Below are 20,078 nucleotides of genomic sequence, written 5' to 3'. Positions count from 1 at the left end.
AAAGGCACATTAGAACTAGTGCTTTGGCAGCTGAAGTGTAGGTCCTAAAGCCATGTATTTAGTACAGTTGTTTTAGTCTGGCACCCAGCTATGTTTACTTCATAATCTGAAAGCAGATGCTTTGCACTGTGGGCACATAACGTGTTTTAGTAACAACTAAAAATGCTCACGAGATTCTGAAGAAGACACAGAAAGCCAAATTTTTCTTAAGCCTTGCTTAAGTTTGCACATACAGTTGTAGCACTGCTGGGTTGGTTCATTTGGAAAGTTCACACAAAACAAGATCAAACCATATATTTTTGCGACGCCCAAACCACCCACTGCTTGTACACTGCCGTTTGTTATAAATAAACCAAAGATGACTGCTTTTTCAGACTGAGCAAGGCAATGAGAAGACAAATAATACAGCCAGTTCTTTCTGCTGCTGTCATAATTGAGGGAAGCTTTTGGGTTCACAACCCTCTGACCTCACATAGATATCAGTTGTATCCTTAACAAATCACAAATTACTGTTAGGCTGTTACTGCTAGCTGAAGAAAGTTTTGCGTGCTTGAAAGCACACTTTTTTTTCCCATTAGTCTAAAAGGAGATAACGCATCTCCACACCACTTTTGCCTTGCTTGCACTAATAAACCACCATTGCTGTAACTCTATATCTGCAGGTGTTCTGAATACTGTCTTCCAACCTTTTTTGTATGAAGCACATTATACAGGAATTTTAAATGCAAATAAAGTGCCAAATTTGTGCTTAGTTAAACAGAAAGTGTATGAAGACTGTATTTAAGGTAAAATTTTGAAGAAATATCCTGATTTTTTTTCCAAAGGGTCCTTTATTTTTAATTTTAATTTCACAAGCCTGTGGTAAGTATGGATACAGCACTTTTTAAAAAGCTAGTAAGATTTTACCTCATCCATACTTCATGCTTTAAGCTGAGTAAAATTTCTGCAAATGGTTAACCAGCTGTGACCAGTAAACAGCCACATGACACGAACTTAAATGTGTGCTTGTAACTGTCGCCAAAGGGCTTGCAACACTGTAATCACACATAACTGTTAGTGAAAGTTGCATTACTGATGCAAGATCTAATGAAACACTTCCCTGTTGAACAGTGTTGAGTAGCCTGCCCTTTCTCGGACTAGAACATACCAAACACTTAAATGGACCATCCCCTACCAAGTCAGACCACAAAGACCTCAGTTGTCAGTAACCTTGTAACATCTGAGGATCCTGCAGATCTGGTGCAGCCCTAGGCACACTACCACCCAGTGCCACACCATGCTGCTGCAGCAACACCATTCTGCAGAGGAACAAGCTTTCTGGATGGTACTACTGGAGGAAACCAGTTTTGGCCAAAACAAGGGACACCCACCTTGACCATTCTAAAATACCAGCCAGTAAACTATACATTTCCCTTTTTACCAGCTCCTCAGAAAAAAACATCAACAAGAAACAGGCAAGCCATAGGATGTTTGTTTATGGCTACTTAAAACTGTTATCCATGTTCTTCAGGCTAAGACAATGAAGGTGCAGCACTATCGTTTTCAGGCTCCCTGCTTTCTAATGAACCCATGACCTTCTCTCCATCCCCCTTCTTCTCTACAAATCCTCATTATCATTTCAGACTGGCTGGGTGCTGGCTGCCACCTGATCACAAGCTAAACAAAGCAAGTTCTATACCAGGAGGTATTCAGCAGGAGTCTGCAGCTTCTCTCTCAATGCTTCATGAGACCTTTGTGCACATGCACCTGGGGTTTTGTTTTAAGGATAGGAAGTGTCCAGATTTTTTTCCAGATTCCACTGGCTGACTCAGTTTTCTGCATCAGCTACATGTCATGGAGATAAGCAGCAACAGTGGGAAGTTAAAGGCCAGTAAAAAGAGGAATGAGTATGCTCAACTAGGCCAGATGTAGTACAGACTTCACATGAAGTCACAAAACAAAGTGACAGATGCTTGACCTCTGAAGGAAATGAGTCAGTGTTCAGAAGCACACACAAGGGTTCGGATTTGCCCAAATAAAGCTGAGTATTCTTTTGCTCAGTGTTACAAGGTCTAAGTATCTAAAATCTAAGTATCTACTAAGTATCTAAGTATCTAAGTATCTCAGACAGAGAAAGTCTGAGTAGAGCACTGCTAAGGCCACACCACTGGGGATGCCACTACTCAGCACTGGTGAGGCCACCTCTGGAGCGCTGGGTCCAGTTCTGGGCTCCCCAGTACAAGAGACACAAACATACCGGAAAGGGCCACAGAGATGATTAAGCAATGAAAGCATCTCTCCTATGGGAAAAAGCTGAGAGTCTTTGCCCATTTTGTTGGATTACAGCTCAAACCCATGCCCTTAGCACAGATAAAATGTCTATGAGATAGGACAATGTGGTGATTAATCAGTCCCATAACTCAGTGTGCAGGAATCCCTCTACTCTAAATTCAAATTTACTGGCAACATTATATATTTAATGTTCAGCCTGGAGAAGAGAATGCTCAGGGTTGATTTTATCAATGTGTACAAATATTTAGAGGGTGGGTGCAAATATGACAGGCCCTTTTCAGTGGTGCCCAGTTACAGGACAGGAGGCAATGGGCACAGACTGAAACATTTGAGGTTCCTCCTGAGCATCAGAAAACACTTTTTCACTGTGAAGGTGACCAACCACTGGCACAGGTTGCCCAGAGAGGTGGTGGAGTCTCCCTCCTTGGCAATCTTCAAAAGCTGTCTGGACATGGTCCTCAGCACCCAGCTCTAGGTAGCAGGGGGGTTGGACCAGGTGACCTCCAGAGGTCCCTTCCAACCTCAGCCTTTCTGTGATTCTGTGACAGAACTGATGTAGGATGTAGGAGGGAGACAGTGAGGTAGCATACTGGAATATAAAATTAAGGCAGAAAAGAGAATCTACAAAACCTCAGCACACAAGCTAGAGGAGTTAACCAAAACCCACAGAGCTGCTTGTTAAGTGTTCCAGCTAGATGGTGTACACAAAAAACCCACAGACACATTGTTAGCCCCTGCAGGCCCAGCTTATAAAACACTGCTTTAAATTCTGTAACATTGCTTTGGCCTTGAATTTGAGAGTCTTTGCCCATTTTCTTGGATTACAGCTCAAACCCATGCCCTTAGCATAGATAAAATGTCTATGAGATAGGACAATGCAGTGATTAATCAGTCCCATAACTCAGCGTGCAGGAATCCCTCTACTCTAAATTCAAATTTACTAGAAACATTATATATTTAATGCAGTGGAGTTTTCTTTATTAGATTACCAATTCATTTTAGAAGCCTTTGTTTGTAGAGCTTTGGGGTGAGTAGAAGAAAGGAAGTTTTCAGTCAAGGTGAACATGTAATTGGTCAAGGCTAGTATTGAGTATCAGTATTCTATGGATATTGCTCTGTGCTTCAGTCCTGTTGAACTCACCTGTGGTATCCCTGTGCAGTTCGGAAAATATTTTCCTGTTTTTATCTTCCATGGAATTAAGCTTCTAGACTTGTAGTCTATATCATTTTCATCACAACTCATCAGTAGCTTGTGAATACACTTGCAAACATGAGAATAGCTCCAGTCACTACACACAACAGTAAGGTACAGCTTAACTATTGAAGTCCAACTGGCAACCATTTATTCAATATCTTACCCACCAAAGAGAGCTGCTAGTAAGGCAGTTGCTGTGCAGCAACTCCCTGAACCTTAGTAGTTTTAATTTGCATCTGCAGCCCTCTTCAAACGGTCTGGACTAACCTTCCAGCTTGTACACAAAAGGTATTAAAGCAATTCTGCTACACACTAGTTAAGCTACTGTATCTTTGATTAAAATAGTGAAATAATGTATGAGACTGAACAGACTATTCTTACAAGATAGACAGCTAAGGTAAGTCTTATCGGAGCAAGACTAGAATACAGCCCTGGTAAATGCTGGGTGAGATTAGAGAGCCAAGGAAGCAGCAGAATAGAGATTTTCTGTATCAGTTTGTTTCAAATTCAACCACCTTGGCAGACAGAGCTCCAACCCAGTAGATGAGCAGCAATAAGAGCAAGTCTTCCTTTCTCTTGCTCTCCAAATCTCCAGTCCACCATCCTGGTGGGAGAAAGTGTCTGCAAGAGTCAGTAAGGACAAGAACACAGTTCAAAAACACCCAAACAGCCTCTGCACAACAGGACTTTGCATATAAAGCCAGCGTTGAATACATGGCAGAACAGAATATGCAGCAGAATATCAAAGGCTTTCACTACTCAGTGCCCTGTACTGTATTTCTAGCCTAAGATCTGCAGCTGGAGTGACAGCAGAAAACTACACAGGACTGCTTACCTGCAGAAGGCAGTGTCCTCAGTTCTGCTATAAGTGAGATAAGCTCCTTAAGAAGCCTGCTGCTCCAGTTTCCCAGAGCTTCTACCTCGTGCGATAAATTGGATAGGGAAGCAGTTTTTAAACTAAAGCTCTCAAGTGCTTTAAGAAAGCTTATGGACACAAGCAGGACAGTCTCTCAGAGACCAGGAGCACTGCTGGCTGGTCAGTCATCAGCAAGGTGAACACACTAGCAATTAAGAGAAATGTCTGCTCACACTCAATTAAAACACTCCCTCTCAAAAGGGAGCAGGAAAGCTTCTTAATTCACCCAAAGCCAACACATTTTGCTGTTTAACAGATCTTTAATATCAGTAATGTGGGAAGTAGCATCTCAGTGCACAATAGCACAGAGACTACAGTTTTGGAGGTTCTCCCATTTCAGACACAGAAGGGAAACATGAGGAAGAACATGCAATCAAACAATGATCAGCTCTAGATACATCATGAGGTTTGGTCCAAAAAAAACATTGAAACAATTAATCCAATTACTGCAAACATAGCTTCTCTGAGTAAGGTTAAGATATTGCATTTGTAGTGTTTCCGTTGTGCTTTCCTTCAGCGAACCAGCGGAGCCTGCTTGAGTGAGATGAGGACTGAACGCATGCGGGACACATCTTTTGCCTGCTTACTAGACTTGGGATTAAAGTCACAGAGCTGAGCCACACGTTCCCACTCAGTGCCCGGAAAAATGTCTTCTGCATCATTCACAAAGGCTTCTTCAGCTGCCCTAAAAGCAATGCAATGCACCTTGCATTAATGCCCAACGTATAAGGCACTCCTTCCTCTTACAGGATGCAGTTTCTTTCAGCATGTTTCATAAGAAATGTGACCTGACAGCTGCTTGTGGACATTATGGGTACTTAAGCTCCCACTGCCCCAACCCTGCAGATGAAAGTAGGTTGCAGTAGTATGCTATACACAAGCAGTGCAGAGGATTGCTGTGTAAAATGTTGGAATACAGGTGTTTGGTTTAAGAACAGTTATTGAGTCTTTGCCTAAGTTATTGAGTCTTTGCCACATAAACTGCCAGGAACTAAGGTACTCCTATGTAGGCATTTTATTTTTGGAGAAATGCCCAAGTCTTAACTAGTTAAGCCTCTGCCACTTGATGGCTTATATTGGACACTTGCCAACTCGAAATTTACAACTCCCTGCAAGCATGTCTTAACACAGATTCCATTTGAGGATTTAAATCAGCCCCAAGGCCTACAGGCCATCATAAAACTATCTGCTGACGATTCCCAATGCTGTAGTGAAGCAGCATGAATCAAAAGGAACTTAAGTCATGAATCCCATGCTTGTGGGTGCTATAGACTAAAGTATATCTTGGCAGAGGGGATGACTCATCTGAGGTCAGCTCACAGGATAAACACATTTCCCCTGCTCTCACCCTAAGGAGACTATAAGAAGGCTTTTTACATTGTGTACAGGTTAGTGCCAGTGGCTTCCCAGCTATATCCTTTTGGCATTGCTATGCTGCCAACAGCATTGCTTCAACACATGGATAACACTCCAGCATCTAGTTTACATGAACTGTGGGGCCCTGGTAGCTGCCTGAGTGCAAAAGTAGTAAGCATCAAGAGATCAAACCAAATCCATCTACTCCAACAAGCAGTACAGAAAAAGCAGTGAAGATGACTCTCCCATGGGTGTTCAGCACTGTTCACGGGGATGATAACGTTACAGACACCACTGAAGACAAGGGTCACTACAACACTGCTACTTTATATGACATGACACTTTTAAGGGGCAGTGAAGATTTTTTTACTTAACTGTTCTAGGCTGTAGCAAGGATGATTTATGTTTGTGCTTAAAGGTGAAAAGAAGAAAAGAAACAAGGAGAGAAAGTTTAAGTCAAATATAGAAAATGAGAATGAGTTTAATGCAGATGATCAGCTGGCTGAACATGCACTACTAGCTTAGCCTACATTCAGGAAACAGGCTGCCAAATTTTATTCTGCAGCACTTATACTGCACATTTGCATTAGATATATGAAAATAAGGATTTTACTGGAAAAATCTGTCAAAATCAACTCCAGGAGACTTCAGAAAAGTCAACCACCACCTGTAAATCCATCATTTCACAAGTCTTGGTTTACATCCACCTACAGTTAGATAATGAATTCCACACTGAACCTTCAATATTAATGCACTCAAAGCCACACCATGGTTCACCAATACACCTTCTAAAGGTGTCACCTTAGAATCTGTGATACAGCCATCTTTCAATTCAAGTCTACAAATTAAGGGAAGAAATTAAAACACATGAACAAGCCAATGAACACTGCAATCCTTCCACACCAAAAACTAGCATGCTCATTGGGGCTTGAAAGTCACGGCTGTATTCTCATTGATCCATTAGGCTGGTAAAATGTCTACACAGAGCTGTTCCTAAATGTTTTCCCAGCAGCTACTGCTGATTTTCCAATACCACCTTTTTGTACTTTTCATCTGTTCTCTAATAGCATCTTAATTCTATATGCACACACCTCTTCTACCCTGATTTATGGCAAGTGATTCCTTTCCACCTTCCTTGGCTTGTGGAGCTTTATGTGCAAGCATTACTTGAATATTTTTCTGATTATGTAGGCAAATGAGCACAGCTTAGGAGCTCAATGCCTATTACAGAGAATGCAGAGTTAAACATTGTGCTTCTCTGTGGAAGTAATTAGGACTAAATACAGCACCCATGTGAGACTGCAGCCACTAACCCACATACCCAGCAAAGCCTCCTGCTAAACAGTGTTCACTGGCCTGGAAACAACTGTAAACCCCTACATCTAAAGACTACTGAAGTAATTACCAAAATTCCAGTGTTATGTACACTACATGACTTAATCTGAAAGTGCTGGATGTTGTGCAGTGTATGGGATCCTTCAGGAAAACAGCACTTAATACTGCAGATCAGAGTCAGTCCAAAAAGTAAAGGCTGTTTACTTATATTAACTTATACTGCCCTGAAATATTCAGAAGTCACCTTCAAATATTCATCACTATTTCTGATTCTCCTTATTACCTAGTTGACTAGCAAACAGAATTAGCAGTTAAGCAACATACACATAACCAATCACGTCAGCGAAGGGTTGTTTGTAGAAAGCTTCATCTGCCACCCTAGGTAGCAAGTAGTCCAACAGGCAGGCAAGCAGGCAGGAGAAAAGAGATAAGGATGAGAAGTACAGAACACAGCTGAAGGCAGTTTTAACAAGCACATTAACCTTGTATCACCTAGACTTACTACAACAGGAAATCAGCTACCACATGGAATGTATCAATTAAGCCACTGACTCAGAGGGGCAACACAAAAGCTCTGCTACATCCTAGAAGTTGGGACCAGCTAGTTTAGGACTAGAGTGCCAGTGTTAGCATTAGGCTACTTCCAGGGGACAGAAACTACCATTAGGAGAGAGATCTCATCAGGCTGATGAGAACTCCAAATGCTCCTTCTGCACAACACTTGTTAAATGGACCCAATTCCAGAATGCATACCCTGCACTCAAACACGGGCCACAATAAAGCTATGGGGGTATCATGAGTTCTGGCCACCAACTAGAAGAGTGCCAATCCTGTTTCCCTTTCTTGGTCCAAACAAAAGACTGTACCTCAGTGAACAGAAGTGTCAAATCCATAATTTTGTAGGAAATGTAGGCCTCCTTTCTTCCTTTAGTAAGAAGTAGTCTACCTAGGACTCTTACTCAAGACAAACCTGCTGGCCATTTCGGTAAGAAAAATGGTGTTTCAAAAAAACAGTTCATCTTGAAGTCTGTGGGTTCCCAAAGTGTAAAGCAGCCCTGATGATTACCTGGACAGAATGACACTGGCAGCCCTAGGTCAGAAGTAGAGACCTAAGCGGTATTAAGTCAGTACTATCATATTTACCTTTACATAGCTTGAAGTCAAAATTCCACAGGGAACCTCTAAGAAAGTGTAAGAGCTTACTAGACTAGCAGCCAAGTCATTAGTTTCTGCCCCAGTGCCCATAATTAGACAATTCAAACCCAACATAGATACAGTCAGCATTTAGTTCTTCACTAGCAGAACTGAGTCAGGTTATTTCTCAAATACTTCCAAAAGGAGCAGCCAAAGGTTTTAAGATATCTAATGAAATAACTTGTAGCAAAGACTAACTAGAAGGCCACTTCCATGTGTTCTAAAGACAGCAAGCAAGATTGCTAGTCTCAAGGTAGGTAATTACCGTCACTGAAAACCTGTGCAGCTAGCAGCATGCAAACAAGTGGGTAAACTAAAACTTTTTCTGGCCATCTTCAAACTTTGTTTCTTAAGGAATCTTCAGTAATTCTGGTTCATTATCTTAATGCTTTCTCTTGCTACTCTTGGACATTTAATCTAGATTCTAAGAAAACTTAGTCTACCATTGGAGACCCATTTCTTAGTAGGAGAGGTTACTTTAATGAAGGACTAGTGCCTTAGGACATACTAGAAGTATTCTAACCTCTCTCCCCCATTACTTTCATAGCTTTTCATATCTCCCTATTACTTTCATAACTCTTCAGCTAGCTGGAGAAACGTTACCTGTTGCTTGCTTTTGTTTTCTGGAGCTTTTCATCTTGCCTTGCATACCATTCCTCCAACTCCTTTATTGCTTTCTCTTTCCATTCTGCTTCCTGCTTTCGTGAGTTCGCATCTGAAGATTTAAGAATTGATTTGTCAGTCATGCTTGCTCCAGCTGGATCTTGATAACATTTCAGCTGATGGCTCAGGGTGCACTCTAATGCAGACAGTTGCTTGATCTACTCAGATAAGGGTTAGGAGATTTCCTGATTTAGGCCTGATTGAGAACTCTAAATACCATGAACATTCAGAGAATTAGCCAAACAGAATGCCTGCGCTGCATAACTGGAACAGTCCACTTCAGTTTAGGATAGGCATTTGTAGTCTAATTCAGATTCAGTAAGTCTGTTGGCCTGTTGGCAAACTGTTCAAAAACAGAAATGGTCACCTTGCCATGCTAGTGCTAGAACAAAGTTCAGTAAAGCCTCTGTGCTTAGACAAAGTGAGGGAGCCTGGCACTCAGCATGCTTTTACACCCAGCCTATAGTTCAGGACAAACTCATCCGCTGTAACTAGCCCAGAAGAGGAGCAACAGGCTCAGGTCTAACCAGAATCACATTGTGCAGAAGGTTCTGTCCTAACAATTTCAAGCAAAGCCTCCTCCCTAATATAAGTAGAAAGCATACCAGTTTCTAGGCTCTTAGAAGCTGTCCACAGGTAGGTATTACTGCATTTGACAGCTGTATTTAGTTTAGTTACTAGTCCATTACTTAACATAGCTATTAGCCTAAGATCCATGTGACAACAGATGGCCTCAGCAACTATAAAATGAGCAATCTTTATCCTTTGAAAAAAATGCTGATGGCTGCAGTATTTATTCACTCTTTTCTGCTGATAAAAGCTGTTCATTTTCTGTCAGCTTATTTGTAAGTAAAGGGCAGGCCACGTGAATACTCTTAAGGTTCAGAGAGCCACTTGCTTGCTGACTCCTATACCAGTATTAAGTCTGCTTACTGGAGGACTCACCCAGACTTGCTGCTCAAACTCAAGAAGCATGTTAGATTCCCAAGAGCCAGATGCCATCGTTGAGAATTCTGCTGCTTAAGAAGCTACTGCTACGTTATTCACAAGCAATAACACTACTGCAACAAACACCCTCCTTACCAAGTTGCTCCAGGCGCTCCTTTTGCTCCTCTCTCCACTTACGAATACTCTCCGGTTCTGACTGCAGTCGATCTACTTGGGATATGGCAGCATAGGAGTCTGTTGGACCATTACTCTCCTTAAAGGGAAGGAATGGTAATGTCATTTATACATGACAACTGAGTATTTCAAATAACTGCTTGCAACCTACATAAAATTAGACTCTATTTGAACTGAGCACATTACACATTCATCTGATGTTATACCGCATTTCTACCATTAACATGGAAAACATCTTGCCACAAATTGCAGCAGGATTGAAGAAAATTAATTCTGCCTCTAGCAGTCAGGGGTCAAACACAAATTCAAGTTGACTAGGAAGTCAAACTCTGCCAGAGCTCTATGCCTGAAGAAAGCAGAAGACAATGACTACCACCTCACTACACAATGTAGGCCTAGAGATCCTCCAGTTCATTTCACCTTAAATATTTGCTGTGAAAGTAATTTTTTATTTTTTTATGGTTTTGTGCATAAGAGTTTAAAATGTTCTCTGTAACTTATTTGTCTACTTCAGACATTTGCAAACTTAAAAGCCAGTGTCCTTTAAAGACAGAGAATTTGAATTGTTGTATGCAACTTAGAACACAAGAGGCATTTCAACATTTAAGTACCACAACAGCATGAGTACTAGCATACTTCTTGCTATATAATAGCTCAAAGACTTGCAATGAATAGGCCTATCATTAACACACCAGATTCACAAAGCTGATGAATATTGCGCTATTTGCCACAGAATATACTCCAAGTCCAACAACTTTTATTGGTTCACCCTACTCTTAACAGACCTAAGAAATACCACTCCTGACAGCACCAGATGGACTGCAGCTAATGACAGACTTGGCTGCGTCTTGCCCCTCTTTGGACCTCCTGTAGCCCTCAATGAAGAGAATGCAAAGAGAAGGAGCTAGGCTGGTGCAACAGCAGCAGGCTTCACATCCAATCCAAAACAAAATAAATTGGCCAGTTGCAGGGCAAAACTAGTTATAAGTAACTAAAACAAAAGTTACACACAACCCATTCAGTCTGTTCTTCCTCATTAAGAGGAAGCTCTATCAACAAAAGCAACTGGTCACTTAGAATTGCAAACACAAAATCAAGATATTTCAACTACCTTCTGTTGTATAAGGAAGCACAAAGAGCCAGTGAGATACAGTTTTCCCACCAATCTCACAGCAATGGTGAGGATATCAAAATTTTAGCAGCAGTGAAAGCTGTCTGTGTCTCCCCAAAGCTCAGTGTTCACTTAAAGCTCTATGGAGAAGTAGCTCATATGCTGCCCCCTGCCCAAGCATTCATTTAATCAGGGCTATCCAGCCAACTCTGATACCAGGCAATGACAATGCCTTAGCCAAACTGGTGTGAAATTCAGTTACAACACAGTGATTGCCTTAGCATGCCTCATTCCTCCCTAATACTAATAAAGCAAGTATCTCCTCCTTTTGCCATTACCATGGCTGACTAACATGCTTTCATACTATGATTGAGCTATTTAGCCAGCAGCTTAATTTCATGCAACTTTATGTCACTAAGAAGTGTATAATGTTTTCAGTCAGCTCCTTCTAAGACCCATCTTGATAAGACAACCAGGACACATGAATTATCCTTAAAGAGCAAGCAATTCAGAAAACTCTGCTTTAAACTAGATAGTCAGAGCATGCTTTCAGCTTATTAGCCAGCGGCAAGTCAACATTAAGTCACACCATAGAGCCTGTCAGTCTGCTTACAGTGATTATGTCCTATTAAGCCATGATTCAAAATGGACCGCTGCTTTAAGTTGCCTCCAAGTTCAGAGAAGGGACATATTAAGAGCATTATGAGATGAGCTATCAGAATAGAAGTTCCTCTTCAGAGATGAGATAAAAGTACGTTAGAGACAAGAAATGGGAAGTATTAGTCTAGATTAAGGTAAAGTTCTCAGAGTAGAACGGCACATTCTAAGTACAGCATACTTCTATCTTACCTGATAGACATCTCCATTAACCACTCCATCAACAGCACCTGTAAAGAAGTGACATTAGTTTAGCCATTTGAGAAAAGACAGAACAGCCAGATATACTCATTTCAGCAACTTGTATGGCAAGCTTTATGAGAGTATCTAATGTGGGAGTTATGCAAATGAGTGTTACCTGATACCATGCAGGGTCACTTCCTCTGCACTTTTCCGGATAGGCACAAGAAATCAAATGAGCCATCATTCTGCAGAACCAGTAATACAAGGTCATTTCTTCATCATGAGGTTATGCTTCAGACTACATAAACAGCAGAGCTGATACTGCCGAGAAGCTGCTACAGTGTTCTAAAGTTACTCCCACTTTCTCCTCCCTGTCTTAGAAGTTAAGCGTACTAGAGAACTGTTCAGAAGTTAAGAAGCGTGACTCTTACTGTTTTAGTCTCTACCTGGAGATTACCAATCCTGCAGCCAGCACTTAGTAATTCTTATCCTAGTTTGGTTATCTCCTAATTCCTCATTAGCTCAAGAGATATAGCTAACATTCGTAGCAAAGCCACCTTTCTGCTACCTTCTCTGATGACATGTTTGATAGCTTCCTACTTCACATGCAGCATTATTCCCTCTGAGTAGTAGAGTCTCAGGAACAGGATCAGCTAGGAATCTTTGCCACAGAACCCTAAAATTTCATCTTATTAAAACACAACCATAGGGAACATTCGTCAGTTGTGAGACAAACATTTGAGTTTGTGAAACTATTTAAAACTCCAGACTATGTAAAATGCACCAAGATTTTCAAGAATTGCTAAATCTCAGCAAGGCATCTCTCTGGAACAGTGCTACATAACATCTGCCTGCATGATATAAACAAGTCATGTTACTATCTTTGTCTCACCGATAATGCTACCATGGATAAACTTATCACACAGAGGTGTTTCTGTCATGTTAATACACTCTTCAATGAAAGAAGAGACTGTAGCAAAGTCACCCAATAGTAAGCAGAAAAATCAAGTTATTTTGCACCATCTCCTTAAATAAGATAGCTAATTCATCTAAAACTAAGACCATTATGCTGCTGTATCCTCTGTCTCTTTGTGGCTATGTATGCCCCAGTTTCACATTAGTGTTAATGGCACATAGGAAGCTCTTTATACTCCTTTACCAAGGAACTAGGCACGTATTATCAAGTCCTTATCCCTGAGCCCTGAATGACAATCATTAACTGTATTAGGTAGAGGACTGTAAGGTCATCAGTTCAAACTTAAGTTGAAGGATACTAGTCTCCAAGAACATAGTTACCCGTTTCAGTAGGGGAAGACCCAAGTTGACAAAAACTAGCATTTCAGAACCTCGCATTTTATAATTAGACTCCTATAACCGAAAGATGGTAGCTACTTTGGCTGATTGCTACTCCTCTGCAAGTTACAGGAGCCAAAAAGAACTGGTTTGGGAAGCACATAAAGCTAACAGCATCTGTCTGCTCCACAGCAGCTACCCTGCGCATCACCTGACATCAATCTGGAAGCTTCCCCAAAGCATATTTGTAGAGATCACTGCACATACACTGACCTGGGCGGTTTCAGCTACAATTAACAGTTCTACTAAATAGGTTTATGAAGACTAAAGCCCACAAAGAAAACATGCTTACACTTCACTCTCCTTGAATTTAAGCCCATCTGCACTACATATGCATGCTGCAGCTCTTCACCTTGTTTTGACAGGACTGGAATTAAAGCTAAGCCAGGGTCTATAACTCATATTGACATTAGCAGCTTGAATAAGCTAGCTGCCCACTCTGCCTACCTTGGAAGAGCAGAGAGCAATTCACACATTCAGGCAATCAAACTGGAGACACAAGTTTATTGCTAGAACACCCAAGAGAGACTAGCCTTTAAATATATGTAGTTCTCATCTCCGGAAGGTAGGCAGTTGTTTCATGAGAGAGACGCCTTGGGAAGCACTGACTCACCAGCTAGGTGAGAGGGCTAATAAGTCTTGAAGATTCTTCCAAGAACTGTGATGATATGATTAAGTTTTCTTGTTACACCAAAAACATTCATTAAGGTCTTCAGTACTCACGCTGGTAGACTGCTGAGATGAAAGGAACACCATCATTGCTGAGAGCTGTGGCTGAGAAAACAGATGTGTTTGTCTTCGGGCTGCTTTTCTTCTGCATAGAAACAGCCACTAACTGCCACAGAGCTAAGTGTTTCCAGTGGGCACCCAGATCAGATGCATTGAAGGTATTAAAACAAACTTCCCATCTGTTCTGAACTCCCTAGAACTTGTGATTAAGATGCAGAGTCAGCATGCTGACAGAGCATACTATAAGCAGAAGAGGAAATGGCACTGTACCAGCATGCTGTCATATGCCAACACAAATATGCTAACTGGAACTAGACCAATAGTCAAACATCCTCTGATTTCAGCTCTCCAGTCTCAGTCTCAGTATAATTCAGTATGAAGTCTAGAAAAACTGCTTGCCAGCCTTCATATCAGTAATCGGTGCTAACTGTGTATCAGATGTCTTTGTCCACAGAAACATGTCATTTCATACCTGACTTCCCACAGAAAAAGCCTAAATACTGTTACTGTATCATCATTTTTCATCAGCCATGAACAATGAGAGCTCTCCACTGGCTTCAGAGTCCATCCAATTCTTTCACAGTATTGTATCTTGAAGCTCCTGAAGTTAACACTGCACATTTAGAACTATTCTAGTTAGTAATGATCCATATTCCTTCGTGTTTGCTTCTGAACTTAAGATAAAGCTTTATTTCTAAGGATACTGCTGCAAAGAACATGTCCAAACATCTACAGTTCTGTAACACATGCTGACAATAGGGTAATAATGAACTTCCACACCGCAACCCAGATAGTTTTTTAGAGTCTGGAAGGGTTTGGAGAGGATAACCCATATCAGCTACCTTGCACTCAGAAGAGAAACAACAGCCAAGCTTGCCAGAAACAAGACAGTTAGAATCAGTTTCCTCCACATGTACTACAGCTTACAAAAGAAAGAGTTGGCTAGCTTGAAGATAAATACAACAACAGTTTTGTCACTTCAGTCCTACAAGTCAACATATGGCATCAGAGGCTTATCACAATGATGATCAACTACTCTGAAGGCAACTACTTGCATTAATACCAGACTCGGCACTGCTTGGCATAAAAGGAAGTTTGCTTAGCCTTGTTCACTAGCCTCTCTGAAGTGTTACTCTCAATGCAAAAGACAACAGCTATCAGAACAGTCAGAGGCAGGACTTTGCAGAGGTAGCTCTTCTAACACAAGTCCAACCATCTCCTAACACATAGATTAGTTCCTCCTGAGGTCTTCCTACCTGGCTATGCTTTGGACAATATCCTCATGCAGGAAAAATGAACTTCAGTATGATCATACATAGAAGTATTTTTATGAGCTACTTTCATCATGTCTTTTAAACAATAAGTACCCTACTTCTTCATTGCTACTTAGAGTGAACTAGTAGCTATAGTTAAAACAACAAAAGAACATAACCAAGTTTAATACATTCTGGCATAAGGTTAAGTAACTTCACCACTCCAGGCTTAGTTTCCCATTCTTTTTCTTTTGGGCATAGATCATGCTTCCCCTTCACCTACCTCTCATCCATAAGAGAATGAGAAAGAAGAATCTCCTCTGAAGTTTTTGTTTAGATAGTTATGCAAAAAACTGAGGAAGAAATAGTTTTTCTAGCCATAACTTATTCTCATGCCTGTGTGTAAAATAAAGGCAAGCAGGTCAGGGAGAATGCTTCTTTCCTGTATTTTAGTTCTAACCTGCTGTCATACCAAAACCCATCGGAGTTCCCTCATTTTCAATATAATCAATAGGCTAGTACTAGACCACACCCGCCTCTAGCTGCAATAATGCTGTGCCATAAGAGCTTCTGTAACTTCCCAATAGATGTAGTATTCTCTTGTAAACAGAAAAATAGGTTTTTCTGCCATGAGCTTCACAATAATGCAGTATCACCACGAGAGAGCAAATACAAGTTAAACAGATACCATCCCTTTATTATACCTTTCTCAGTGCTACCTTACGGTGCTCTGAAGCCTCAAGATACTGATTGCATAGCAAACCCCAGAACTATGGTTGTTTCAAACAGTTAAGAAAAAATAGTAATAGTCACAAACAAGTAACTCTTTCTGTCTGTGGTGCTAACTAGAGAGACGGGAGGAAACAATTCTTTCCTAATGATATTTTCAAGCAAATTAATATTCAGTCCCTGAAAGGCTATTAAATGTGGTTTACGGACAAACCACCAAACGCAATTAAGTTTCTTAATTCCTAGAGAGGTTCATGAGCCTCTTCAGAATATGGAGAAATATCATTCATTCAAATTCATATAAAAATGACAGAGCCTGAAACTATGAAGGCAATGTTTGTGACTAGACAGCCTGCATTAAACTTGTGTGTATTTCCATGATTGTTAACATAAAACTGCTTATCTTTGAATGTAATTCTCCATAAGAAGCTACTTGATAAGCTGTGACAAGGTTTTTATATTGACACACAGGTTCTAAAAGCCACACATTTCAACCTGAACTCACTCTCTCCTGCTCAGAGGACATAGCAACTGAACTGCTATAACCTAGTATCATCACACTGGAGAGAATTGAAGAATTTGACTGTAAATAAATGTAGGCATTGATTTATCACAGAAAAGGAGATCTCGTAAAAGATCCAAGTTACTAATAACTAGGCAACAGCACTGTATTACTTGATTTATGTTTTCTAAAGCAGTGATTATGCTTCATCTTTCAAGGGAAATAAGATTAGTTTTTACATGCTCAGGAAGCTTGAACAGGACGGCTATTTACATAATAAATGGCCTACTGGTTCAGGCCAGTATTCCAACCCTGACCATGGCAATATGAAGTGATGCTGAGTGAGACACATGAGCTTGGCAATGTTCTGCCATCCCCCCCGTAGTCACCCAGTATCCACCATTACTGCAATTAACAGAAATATACACTAATATCAGTTTCTTGATATTGATATTAACAGTTCATGGAGTTCACTACTGTCCATGAATTTGTGTAATCTTTTTTTAAGAGGCTGCAATTTAAAAACTGTTTGTTGTATGAGACACCATGTTTCTTACAAGTTTATTTCAAGAAGTTCGTGATTACTTCTCACAATATTTGAAGTTAAGATCTTCAAAATTCAGTTGAGAGCTGCCTGACTTGGGACTTTTGGCCCAGTATTTAGAAAGAAAAATTATCCAATAGACCTGTAAATAAGGTGTTCAAAAAGCTTACGGTTAAAAAAAGTAAGTCCACAAATCCCTGATCACGATGCTTAAGGATTTACATAACAATTTGTGTTATTTCAAGAAGAAATTTGCATTCACCTATTTAACTTAATTACAAAACAGTTTAATAAACTAGTATGCACTAGAGACTAGAGCTGTCTGACATTTCTTATCAGATGATAAGAAATCTCAAACACAAATGGCAACAGAAGTCATTAGTTTCGTTTGTCACCATGCCTGAACCAGTACATTTTGCACTGCTGTAGTCCACACTTTTTAACAAGGAGGGAGTGAGTACAGGCTCCGAGAGTCAACAAATGGATGTTCTGTTAAAAAATGGGACCACCAAAAGTCCACAAGCACAATCTGCTACGCCAATTTAACAGGCCAGAGCATAAATGCCATCCCAGGACATACAGAAAGCAAGATGACAGAGATCACACCTAGACTTCTCAGATCCTTAGATCATATTATCATATTCATTATTTTATGACCCTCTTTCTAGAGAAAGTTCTCCAATAACAGTTTTGCATTCCATGACAAGTGAACTTATGTGACTTCAGAAAAAAACTCTTGAAAAGCAACTTAAAAACTACTTTTACATATCAAGCCAATCTAGAAGCATTTAACAAGTTGACTATTTGACAAGGAATCACTCTACAATAGCCACATTGCATGCAAGTAGAGAAGGTAAGAATCTAGTTGGTTCTAGCTCCCTCTGAGAAAGGCCAATGTCAGAACTTTCTCCAAAGAAATTAGTCCTCAAACAGCTATTTTAATGTTCCAGAGTCTGTTTGGAATGTAAAAACCATATAAGGCATAACGCTTGTCTGAGGCTTCTGCAAGTAATAGGGGAGGTGTCCACTGTCTACTTCTGCATTACACATAGAATACAGAAGTCAAGTTATGTCTGATATCAAAAGAGGATAGTGTTCTGATAATTATCCTCATGTTCCAGTGCTTGAGCAAGTTACTTCCCTGTAAACACCCTTTTTACAGGAAGTGTGTAGTCCATATGTTTTGAACTTCATGAATTAGCTGACTCTAAAGGCTGCGCTACTGCTAAATAAGCACTGGAAGCAACAGGTCTCCATTACTCAGTTTATCTAGTTGGGCTTTATTCCAAGAGTTACTATGAACCTGTATCGTCATACATAAGATATGCCAGTAATTTCAGAAATCAGGTTGCATAATGAAGACTTCATTCTAAAGACGTTCCAACAGTGAACTGGGGAGCAAAGTTATTCAACTTAGTCTAAAGAAGAATGGCATCTTCCTGAAGTGACAAAGGAATGTCACATGAGAGCAAAATATGCTCCTATGGACTCACTGACAAGTACGAGCAAAGTCTTCCAAGAGTGTTGAGACATCAGTTAAGCATAGCATCATCCTACATTCACAACTCCGTTCTGCTTAGACTTCAGTTAAAAACCCCAAATCTTTCATAATCAGAAGTGGTTACTCAGGGCTGTGTCAGCTACCGTTAGACTAACTGAAAACACACTAACCTCTAGTTCCCAACATATGTAGCCACCCTCCTCTGAATCGAACAGTGTGTTCTGCAGCGTCAGTTTTCTTACATTCAGTACAAAGGTTACCAAGGAACAAAGGCTAGAGGCCTAGTAAAATTAAACATTAGCTCAACTGCTAGCATACTTTAAGACTAAGATCACTGCCTCTGGAAACAGAAACACAGTGGCAGAACCCAGCATATTGATTTATCCTGCTTTCAGTGCATCTTCATTTCATGCAGGCTCCTGGATTAGATGAGATCAGAGTTCCTCAGCAGAGTTCTCAATAGGCTATACATTTCGGCAAATCTGGTCACCCTGCCGCCTTTAGAAGATATAAACGATAAACACCACCCCGCCTGAGAGAGCAGGGAGATAACTTACACAAGGCAGAGCACACCCAAGACGACCAAGATGGCATGCCTGCACGGCCCAGACCTAATCCCGGGACCATCCCCGGACGGCCGGGCCTCACTCACCGGCGGCATGCGGTCGGGGCAGAAGGCCGAGGAGAGCGGGCGAGGGCCCCGCCGGCACTGCCCCCTCTCGGCCTCCGAGGAGGAAGGGAGGCTGCGAAGCCCCGCCAGGCCGGGACCCCTCTCCTCCCCGCCCCGCCCCGCCCGCCGGGCACCGCGCCTCCCTCCACAGGCCCCCCCCCCGCCATGGGGAAGGGCGGTGGAGCGGGGCCCGCCGTCGCTCTCATGCGTACCTGGGTCGAGGCCCTCCGGAACCTGCAGCGCCGCCGGCACCTCGCCGCTCTCCAGGATGCTGTAGCCCTCGTCGTTCTCGATGCCCGCGATCTCGTTCTCCTGCTGCGCCAGGAAAGCGGCGGCAGGATCCTCCTCGGCGCCGTCGAGCGCCCCGTTATCGGCGGCGGCCGTCGGCTGCTGCTGAGTACCGAAGAGCTCCAAGTCGGCCATGGGAGCGAGAAGCGGCGGCGGCACCAGGGCGCGAGGGGCTGCAGCTTCCGCACCTGCGCCTACGCCAGAAATGAGCGCGGAAGGGGAGGATGCCCCGCCTATGCCAATGAGAGTCGAGTACCGCCCAGCGGTAAGGCCAATCAGCGAGCGGCGGCGCGGCTAACGGAACTCTCCGTTTATGATGCCTTGGGCTCGAGCCAATCAGCGCCAAGAGCGTCGTTGCGTCCCGGGGCAGGGCGGAGCGTCGCGTCGCGTCGCGTCGCATGCAGCGGGAGTCGGCTCGGTCGCGAGGCTTCCTTTCTGCTTCCGGACCTGGTGACGCGCGGAGGAGCCGGGCGGTGCTGGGCGCGCGGCCTGGCGGCGCCTTGGGG

The 20,078-nt window shown here is 42.0% G+C and overlaps 1 protein-coding gene across 19 annotated transcripts in view; it reads right to left on the bottom strand.

Annotated features, from left to right (window-relative positions):
* Positions 1 to 19,787, bottom strand: part of CLTA (clathrin light chain A) — a 35,612-nt gene extending 15,825 nt beyond the window's left edge. For 6 of the 19 annotated variants that reach the window (XM_075137342.1, XM_075137343.1, XM_075137341.1 and 3 more), the window contains exons 1-6: positions 19,497 to 19,787; positions 12,013 to 12,050; positions 10,014 to 10,131; positions 8,871 to 8,982; positions 3,982 to 4,087; positions 3,413 to 3,532 (exon numbers count right to left, since the gene is read on the bottom strand). In XM_075137342.1, the coding sequence (XP_074993443.1) occupies positions 3,413 to 3,532; positions 3,982 to 4,087; positions 8,871 to 8,982; positions 10,014 to 10,131; positions 12,013 to 12,050; positions 19,497 to 19,707 (705 nt within the window). In that variant the 5' untranslated portion in view covers positions 19,708 to 19,787. Of the gene's footprint in view, positions 1 to 3,412; positions 3,533 to 3,981; positions 4,088 to 4,622; positions 5,068 to 8,870; positions 8,983 to 10,013; positions 10,132 to 12,012; positions 12,051 to 14,079; positions 14,599 to 19,496 lie in introns of those variants that run through there. The other 13 variants (XM_075137358.1, XM_075137359.1, XM_075137357.1 and 10 more) reach the window with 8 other exon arrangements.
* Between the last annotated feature and the right edge of the window lie 291 nt (positions 19,788 to 20,078).

The sequence above is a fragment of the Calonectris borealis genome, chromosome Z, assembly GCF_964195595.1.
Source record: "Calonectris borealis chromosome Z, bCalBor7.hap1.2, whole genome shotgun sequence".
NCBI classification, from domain to species: domain Eukaryota; kingdom Metazoa; phylum Chordata; class Aves; order Procellariiformes; family Procellariidae; genus Calonectris; species Calonectris borealis.
This window is presented reverse-complemented; position numbering and strand designations above follow the sequence as displayed.